The 9516-nt window shown below is 37.7% G+C and overlaps 1 protein-coding gene and 1 long non-coding RNA gene across 2 annotated transcripts; one reads left to right on the forward strand and one right to left on the reverse strand.

Moving 5' to 3' along the window:
• Positions 1-5417: 5417 nt before the first annotated feature.
• LOC148743167 (uncharacterized) lies at positions 5418-6832 on the forward strand. Its single transcript, XR_016002480.1, has 3 exons — positions 5418-5572; positions 5769-5840; positions 6521-6832. It is a non-coding gene; the product is annotated as an uncharacterized LOC148743167 (long non-coding RNA).
• A 329-nt stretch (positions 6833-7161) lies between these two features.
• Positions 7162-9413, reverse strand: LOC148743168 (putative protein-lysine deacylase ABHD14B). Its single transcript, XM_088763098.1, has one exon. It carries the CDS (start codon positions 8859-8861, stop codon positions 7764-7766), a length of 1098 nt encoding a protein of 365 aa, XP_088619224.1. The 5' UTR covers positions 8862-9413; the 3' UTR covers positions 7162-7763.
• Between the last annotated feature and the right edge of the window lie 103 nt (positions 9414-9516).

Below are 9516 nucleotides of genomic sequence, written 5' to 3' on the forward strand. Positions count from 1 at the left end.
TCTTATTGGAACAGAAAATATATGTATTATTGTCTTTATTTCTCCTTTATAACTTTATATTTGAGTTTTATAACATTTTTGTAACAGGGTTTTTGATAGGTGACCACTTTAATTGCACTATTTTGCTGTTTCGAAAATAAACAAAAAAAGTTGTGTTTTATGTCGAAATTTTATCAGTATCTATAAAATAAGGAAGGCACTAGATAACATCGACCTAAACCAGATGAGTCATCTGTCTGTTACCCTCGACTTCCGCTCATTTGATCGATCGCCGTGAGAATATTGATTTGAGGAAAAAGAGTCAATTTTTGACATTAACAGTTCATATTAATATATTATATATTATATTATATATTATATTCTATATCATTATATATCATATTATATTATACATTATAATATTATATTATATCTTATATTTTATTATATCATTATTATTATTATATTATTATATCATCGATCAAATGAGCGGAAGTCGAGGGTTCATTTTGTAAGACGTCGCCGACATATCGATTACTCATCTGGTTTAGGTCGATGTTATCTAGTCCCTTCCATAAAATAAACAGAATATTACATGGCCGCTCGGGGATACGAATTTTACTTTCTCGGAAGAGATACTTACAGCGCTCAAAGATAAAATTCTTATCCCCGCGAGGCCACGTAATTTCCCCTATTACTGACCTCGCTTGCTCGAGCCGTATTGTGGAATATTAGCTCTTAGTTCGCTTTTGTACGAACCTCGCAGGACTCAGTCCATATTGCCCAGAACTCAGGCCAATATACGGCCCTCGCGTTTGGTTTGCAAGAGGCGGATGTTTTACAGAGAACATGAATCTTAAGCCAAAATGTTGCCAATGGTTTAATTCAAGAGAAAATCGGAAAATTTCGATAAACGTAATAGTTATCTGAAAGTATCATACTTTCTTATGAAAAAAAGAGTTGTGTGACTGATAAACAATACGTCTGCACAACTGTGGTACGTGGTAATCGATATCACTTGAATTATCGATGATGTATTAACAAAGTAGTGTCGTATCACTTATGCATGGCATGACGCTGCACTCGCGATTTTTCTTACTGTTGCTAACAGGTCTAATGCTAAATTTCCCGCGCTTTTGGAGTCGTTTCATATCTTGAAGCGTGCACACGTGCTGCCAATCTCGCAGCCCTCGTGCGAGTGCCTTCTTTTTCCGAGCTTGCAAAAGCATTTTCATCGCAAGCATCTGCATGTTTTCCCGCCCTTTTTCACGGATATCTTATCTCCTAGTATACTTGATTAATATGTACCAAAGACTTCGACGCCTTTCGTTAATGTCTTTTTTTTTCCTCAAAAACTTTGTATGTCCCCACGATAGTTATTAACTATAGTTTTTAACATGATCAGTCCATGATCTTTGAAGAGACCTCGTTCTATTTATAACAAATGAACTGCATCGGGTATTGAGTCAATTTAATTTCATTTAACACAATTTATATAGCGCTAACTCCACTACTTGACCAAAGCGCATAGTTCCGCAAACAAATGTTACACTTTTCTGCCAATCTTAAGAAAGGAATTTGTTCTTAAAGCCGTTATTCGGAGTTGGCAAGGAACACAGCCATAAGCTTCTCTCCATGTATTGTCGGTCAGGTAGTAACAAGTCAAACTGAGTGGCAACCATATTCTGTTAACACCACTCACTTAAGAGTCTGAAAAAAAAAGTAATAAATATAGATGCTGTTTTAGAATTTTCCCTGACCGCGTTTTCTAATTTTCATGCCACACGATGGCAAGAGGTGAACAAGTATCCGGCGACAAGGGAACCATCAATAACTGTTGTTGTTGTTGTTTATGTTTTCTTTTACCTCTTTTTATTTTCTTTTAACCGTAAGATTTTGACCTTCCGACTCATTGTCAGCGGAGATGAACTAGGTAAATAAGCGAGAAAGCAGCAACTTTTTAAATCTATTTAAAGCACATTAGAGAAAGGGTGGAATAACAAACTGAAACTAACCACCCATCCCTCCTGAAAAAGTAAGCCTTCTGTATTACGTAACTTCTCTTACAGGTGAGTGTTTCATCACGCCTGATTATCAACAGGTAATCCCACGTAACGAAGTCAATTTGTGTACGATAGCCGGGTAAGTGTCTATGATTCCCCTACGGCTCAGATCCTGGAGTCCAGATATGGCTTTCGATTAATTTGCCTATGAATCCAAGGGAGAGTGATGTTTCAACTGCGGAGTCATGTAGAAAAATGAGAAAAAAGGCGAGAAGTATATAAGTCTTCAATTCGGACGAGGACGTTTGGCTCCTTCTTCATATTCACACCACCATCTACGTTGAAAAGTTTAACAAGAAAAAAAAGATTCCGATTACATTTATTTATTTCTCACCATGACTTTACATCGAGTGACTTGGTCATGATAAAAGAACAATACCTCGCTTTCAATAACTGATATCTGAAAATTACTGAAACATCACACGACGTGGCGAACAACGCCCAGTTAAAAAAAAAGTTAGTCATTATCGCAGTAGCCGTGACTAAGTCAAAATCTCCACTTCAGTTTGCAAACAAAGTTCGCCAAAAGGTATGTTTGTGGACATGGGTGCATGTTTTAATGAAATATTCTTTGTGCAGTCCAATTACAATCGGCGTGGTTCCTTCGTTGTAATTATTAGCCATACTTCGACTTAAAGATTGAGATTCAACATTTTATCCTTTTCTTTGTTCATGACCTTAATAACAACAGCCATGGGGTTCGAGATAAGATGCATGAGAGAAATCAACGTTATTGTGCGAACCATTTTCACCATCGGAAAACTTTGCCTTTGCCTTTCTATCTATTGATCAGCGCCCATCTTTTGGTGCTCAAATCGTTTTCTTGGATAAAACAAAAATGAGGATCCACGAACCGAATAGGTTCATTTTTATTGTTTCCGGATAGGTTCCGAATAGGTTCATTTTTATTGTAAGCTTTTTCATCTTTAATTTTTTAAAATAATGTATTTATTTTTACTTATTATGTCTCTATTAGTATTAATATATGTAAATATATTGTGTGAGGGCCATAAGGTTATTAACCTTTTGGCTATTAAGTAGTGCCCTCATTAAATTAAGAGCTTACTTACTTACTTCTTTATGGCGAATACCTAGCTTCTCTTAGCCAAAAGCATACACGTGTCGCGCACAGAAGCTCTTGATAACCAGTCTGGGTAAAATACGCGACTTATTTCATCGACGTACCCTAACAATCAACTATTTCATCCGGTGGTCGCTCCAATTTTAAAGCATTAGTAGAGGCTTTTGGTCCAAAGTTAAAAGTTACCTGTGTTTCTGTACTACCGGGCAGTGCTCTACTAACTGAGCTAACAAGCAAACTGGAAACTGGTTATTATGTTGATTTTTAATAAGTCTATGAAGTGATGAATCAATGACTGTCAACATATGAAAATTATATATGTGAACTGCGGTTTAAATATAAATGACAGGGATCTTCGAAGTATAAATATATCTTATTAGACGTTTTGTTGTGTAGCATCGCTGAGTATTTTAACGAGTTGTGCCGTATTTTGACGAGCCCGTAGGGCGAGTCAAAATACAAATAACGAGTAAAAATACTCAGCGATCCGTGACTACACGACAAAATGTTTAATAAGAGATTTACTACCCAACGCGCCTAATTGTTTTTTCAGTGCTGGCGAATTTTGCGGATATTTCTGGAGTACAAATATCGCGTGATATTTGTACTCGTCTCGCGCGTTATTAGAACTGTACGAAGCACATTTGAATAATATTGAGCAGTACTTGAGTAGCGCTGAAAATAAAGCCTGAAAAAATGAATTAAAAATTCAGGCATTTACTGGAATTGAAGTTGTTTTCCAGAGTGCGTAAGGTTACGAATCGATCACTTTATTTTGTGTTGGTGTAAACACTTCTAGACCCCTACACATGGTCTAAATTATTCAAAATAGAGTCTGAACTATGAAATGGTGGGCTTCCTACTGAGATATTTAGTCAGAGAAATAATAAAAGTCAAGTTAACAAAAAGTTTCGGTTTTGTACAATGTATTTTATTAAGCTGTAAAGATGTTGTACGAAATTGGATTTTGCGCATTTATGGTCACACAAATATTATCCCCTAAATAGTAAATTCTCATTGTGTATGAATGTGATCGATTTTCAACGCTTCACTTAAGTTTTCCAGTCAAGGCCTATCAGTGTCTGATTTAATCATAAGATCTTGCTGTGTTAAAAGCTAATATTCTCTGCGCAGTGCGACTGTATTTGGTGTGATTCCGTCATGACTACTTTTGGACTGTGATTCAACATTTTATCCTTTACTTCATTCATGACCATAATAACGACAGCCATGGTGTTTCAGATGAGATGCATGCATGCATGAGAGAAATTAATGTTGTTAAGCAAATAATTTCATCGATGGGAAAACTTCATTTTTGTTCTGTTTTCTAATGAGGGCTGCGATCGTACTCTTGGATAAACCATACATGCAGATCCATGATGGATGGCGAAAAATTATAACGTACTGAAATGCGTACTGACCAGTCTGAGTGAAATACGCGATTTACTTAAATAACCTTAACAATCAACTGATTCATGCAGGGGTTGAGGTATGTCATCTTTTGCTCCGATTTTAAGCATCAGCAAAGCTTTTCAATACACTGTTGATAGTAACACGTATTTCTTATTACTTCGGTTGCTTGGTTTTCCATCCACGAAATTCGCTGAGCTACGAGGAACGTTTGAAAGCTTTCAGGGAAAACCCAAGCAGCCAATTTCAAATTGATTCTTTTCCACACGAAGTATTCTTTTATACGAACGCCGGAAAACTAGGTATGCAACCAACGTCCAAAGAGTGCCCTTAATTGTCTATAATATAGTTACGACAATCAAGGTGCATAGGACAAGAGCACGAAATAGGATAAGTGATAAAAATAACGTGAGTACAAGTCAATTAACTCCGTTGGTGTCTGATGCGTGGGAGTGTCTAAATTGGTTTTGCCTATTGTTTCCGTTTTTTTAATCAAGAAGACTACACTTATCTTTTAAGACCGCTGTCGCTCGCTTGGTCATCACTTTTGTTCTCTTGTTCGAGACAAAAGAATGGAAATTATGTCATTAAAATTGCTGCTTTTGAGCTCGTCACTTTCTAAACTACAATTAAACGCTTGATATCAAGACCAGCTAATAAATCGTTTCCGAAGTGCGTAACATCACGAATTATATTTCACACGAGATTCTTTATCTTAAAGTGGTGTAGATCTCTCCATTAAAAAATGATGGGCTTATTCTTAGGATATTTGGTGGTCCGAAAAAAACTTAAGTTTACACAAAGTTTCGCTTTTGTACAATGTAGTTGGCTTCTACGCATTTCCGGTCACGCAAATATTACCTCCTTGATGTAAATTCACACAGCAAATGTATCTGATTGGTTGAAAGGTTGACCTAAGTTTTCAAGACCAGTCAATATTTAACATAACCATGAATTGCTTCATTTAGGACGTGTTGTGCTCATAGGCAGCATTTTGTAAGCTGTTGCACTGCAATTCACACCCAAACTTGTTTGAAAGGTATGTTTACGAACTTGATTGTTTAGGGAAAATATCTGATTAATCTGACTGTAATAATGTAATATTGCGATTCAAGTCAGTATCTTTTTCCTGCCTTCCACGTAATTTCATGATCGATTCCGGCAGCCGCAAGAGCCCCAAGAAAAATGAGAGTAGTTAGTGTTAGTGAGCTATCGCGGTTTCTATAATGTTTAAGGTCGTTTTACAAGTTGGCAAAGACGAACCGAAATAAAGAGACGAAACGCCTTCAAGATCTTATCTCAGCAAGGTACTTCCATCCATTTTTAGCGAGAGTTGAAGTGCATTTGGCTGCGTTCAATATGATAAATATTGTTTTGTTTTGTTTGAGTCTCTTGATTTGTCATATTTACTGCTTTTCACTCCTTGCCATGCAAGACTGACGTTATGATAACGTGAGCAGAAAACAATTCACTGAATATTGAGACTAAAAAGCCTCAGGCAAGCGAGTGTTAAATTCGACTTGCCGAACCATTTCAGTTTATGAGCTTTAGCAGATTTTGAACTTTGATGGTTTGTGAACCTTGATGGTTTGACATTTTTAACATCTCTAGTCTTGTTCAGCCAATCAGATTAATTGAACCATTTTGATTGGTTATTGTAGCCTGTTTAATGAGATTATAGAGCATGTTAACGACACTGTTGTTCGCTTTGGAAATAAATTTTTTTTTGAAAATTGATAGTAGTGCGTGGGGAATTTAACGGATTCGTTATAATAAAACAAATGGGGAAGCCTTGTCTTTGCTCTCTTCCGTTATAAAGCACTTTGGAAGCGGCTAGATCACTCAAGAGGACACTTCTTTCGTGCTCTGGCCGCTTCCTGCGTGCTTTGAAACAGAACAGAGCACAGCCAAGGTTTCTCTATTTCTTTAATGTAGCTTTACATTTCGGAAGAATGTGCCCAACTTAATGTTTTTCTTGCTTCCTCAGATGAAGTTCACTTTGATTTTGTTCCTCGTTGTTTGTGTTGGAGGCGTTAGCGCAGCACCTGCAGAAAAGATAAGATCGCGGCGTTCCTTAAACTCGCCTTGGTCTTACGCCCTGCTGAGTTCCTCCAATGTGCATGACCCCAAGGAATTTACATATAATTACTGCTGCAGTTTACATCTCCCGTGTTGTTCTGGAAAATAAATGAACGACGATTTTACGTTTCATTTACTTTACTGTTACTTTTTCAACCTCGCTGAGGCATTTATCTCTTGAAGTGTAACGTCACTCAAACATTAAATCCGAAAAAGATTATTCTGTGCCTCCTGTAACTGATTCTGCACTGTTTGTTTGTTATTTACACGTTCAATCTTTATACTTTTTTGGTTGTTTTTGTTGCTTTCCCCTGAACGATCCACTGAGATCCCGTTTGTAATTACCACTTCGATCAATACTATTCTTAATAGCTGAAATTCGAACCCAACTTCGCATCGACACTAATAACCCTTTAAATTGGATATTTTGATCCCTGATCGAGCAGGATTTTCTCGAGTCAAGATGGACCAAGCCTTGCTCAACAAAAACATGCGCCGATATCAGAGGGGACAAGGGAAGGGGCCCATAAAAACGAAAGAACTAGGAGAAAAAGGAGAACAGTTTAATTTTTTCGGGCGACGACATAGTCTCTGTGTTCCTTACGACATCCGCTTAATACCATGGCCACTACAAGAAAATCAAACTTACCTCCTATTTATTTTCATTTACATAAAAACGATTTATTGTATTTGGAATGGTACTGATTAAAAATTCTCAATTTCTATGTGTATTAAAATGCAAGGATTGGTGAAGATAGAGATGCCACCTGTTTATGGTGTGTTACAGTGGCTGAAACGGGATAGCCCTCTTAACTCTCCTGAGGCGCTTTGTTCACAGACCTCCATAAGCGAATCGTAATTGCATGATGATTGTTTTCACGAAGAAAATTTCAATTCGTTATTTTAATATGAGGAGAGCACGCGTGCAAACCTATGTGACTCATTATGGCGGGAGAAGCAAGCAACTTTGGCCTGTGGCTGAATGTTTAAGAGTTCTAAGGTTGAAAGGGAAAAAACATATCTGGAATTGCTTTTTATGATCATTTGAACAAGAAAAGGTTGGCTCGCAAGTGTCGCTTTTACCGTGATCCTAGTGGGCAACCGAATGCAATGAACAATTTCTGATTTTGTCTTTGTGGCGATTTCTCTAGCTAGAGATGAAGGTCTTCTTTATCCAATCTGTCCAAAAACTCGAGGAGTAGTTTATGAAAGGTGGGAGGATGATCCACATAACAAGCATGCGTCGTATTCCTGATCATATAAACTTTGCGATTGGGGACGTGCAACAAACTGTCAAGGGATGATGCGCTGAGCATTGTTTGATCTTTCTCCCCAAACAAAACCAGCATTGGAACAGAGAGTTTCTCATAGTCCTTTAGAAGGTATTGTGAGGTGCTGGAAGGAGCTATAGCAACAAGTCCTCGGAGAATGCGAGGGTAGGCCATCAGTAGAGGCATGGCGTACTCGCCGCTTTTAGACGGCGCAACCAACACCGGTTTATGGAGATCCAATGCAGTGAATAAATTTGTCATATAGCCCAAAATATCATCCCGTGAGTAAGGAATATTTTCATTGCCGGAATTCCCGTGTCCTGGTAAATCCACAGCCAATGCTCTATGTCCTAATTCTGCTAAGATTTGAAATGTTCCAATGTTGATCCACACTGCAGAGGTCAGATCTATCCCGTGCAGGAATAACACTGTTCCTTTTTCGTTATCCCGGTTTTTCGGCCATGCCTCCCTATAAAATGTTTTCCTCGCATTTGGTAAGACGCCTTCTCGGTAATCGATGATATCACTCGTAACTAGCTCATTATTTCTTCGAGGGTCTGGCTTACTGTTCGATAATTGGATATGTCCGAGTTCGTGTTCGGAGGGTTTTCCCTTCATTGAGTTGTCTCCTTCGCTAGACGAGAGGTGGTTTTCTCCACCTGAGACATCTGTCCCTTCTGCGGAGTCTGTTTTGATACTTTGTTTCGCAGCTGGTAACGGGTTTTCTGTGGAGTGAGTCTCTATCGTTCGTGTCGAGTATTCATGGCTTTCATATTCTCGTTCGTTGTTATTATATTTCGCCAACAGCAAGCCGACTTGGCTCTTCATTTCCACCATCGGATTATGTCCTTTGCTGATGTAATATAAAACAAACACAAAAACAACAGCAGACACAAAAACTGCTAAAGCAATTTTCAGTTTCATCTTAGCCGTACGTCGAAATATAATCATATTGGAATCCTCTTCAATAGGCTGCATGTTATTGATAATATTTCGCAGGATCAACTTGACTTGAGAGAGCGGTGTTTGTGTTGCCAAGAAGCACTGGATGTGTGAATAGCATTCGTCTGCTGTGGGCGAATATTCATTTCACAGAGTTGTGGATAATATCATGACAATAGGAGGAAAGTTTTCTATTTTCACTTTTGGTTTTGTTCTTAAAGTAAAAGCTATACTATACTAGGAAAGAAAATGACAGAATGACAAAAAAATTGCACCTAAGTTATTTTTTCAAAAACCACATCGTCTTTGAATAGAACCTAATAAAAATTATGCAAAACGAAAGATCTAACTCCTATCTTCAAAAAAAATGCTTACTTATGTGGCAAAGTTATCATTGATGCATAGAATAGTTGATGTTCCGTATGATCAAAACGCTCAATGCACCAATCACATTTAAAAAACAGAGTAAATTTTGTTATGCTTGTTTTTTTTTTATCAAGAATTGGCGCCAGACTCAACGCTACTAAGCAACGGAAAACTTCCTCCAAATACGACATCTATTTTGTATCCTCAATGTCTCCTTCCCAGACTTCCCGGACTTCATCGCTTTTCCTTAGTTTGTAGCTTGCAGGAAATACACAACATACAAAACAAGGCAAGCACTTCATATCTGTTGGTTGTGTAGAAAACT

The sequence above is a fragment of the Stylophora pistillata genome, chromosome 1 (genome assembly GCF_964205215.1).
Source record: "Stylophora pistillata chromosome 1, jaStyPist1.2, whole genome shotgun sequence".
NCBI lineage: Eukaryota > Metazoa > Cnidaria > Anthozoa > Scleractinia > Pocilloporidae > Stylophora > Stylophora pistillata.

Excerpts from the sequence above, each read along its gene's own strand:
- LOC148743168 (XM_088763098.1), bottom strand. The coding sequence starts at position 8,861 with ATGCAGCCTATTGAAGAGGATTCCAATATGATTATATTTCGACGTACG.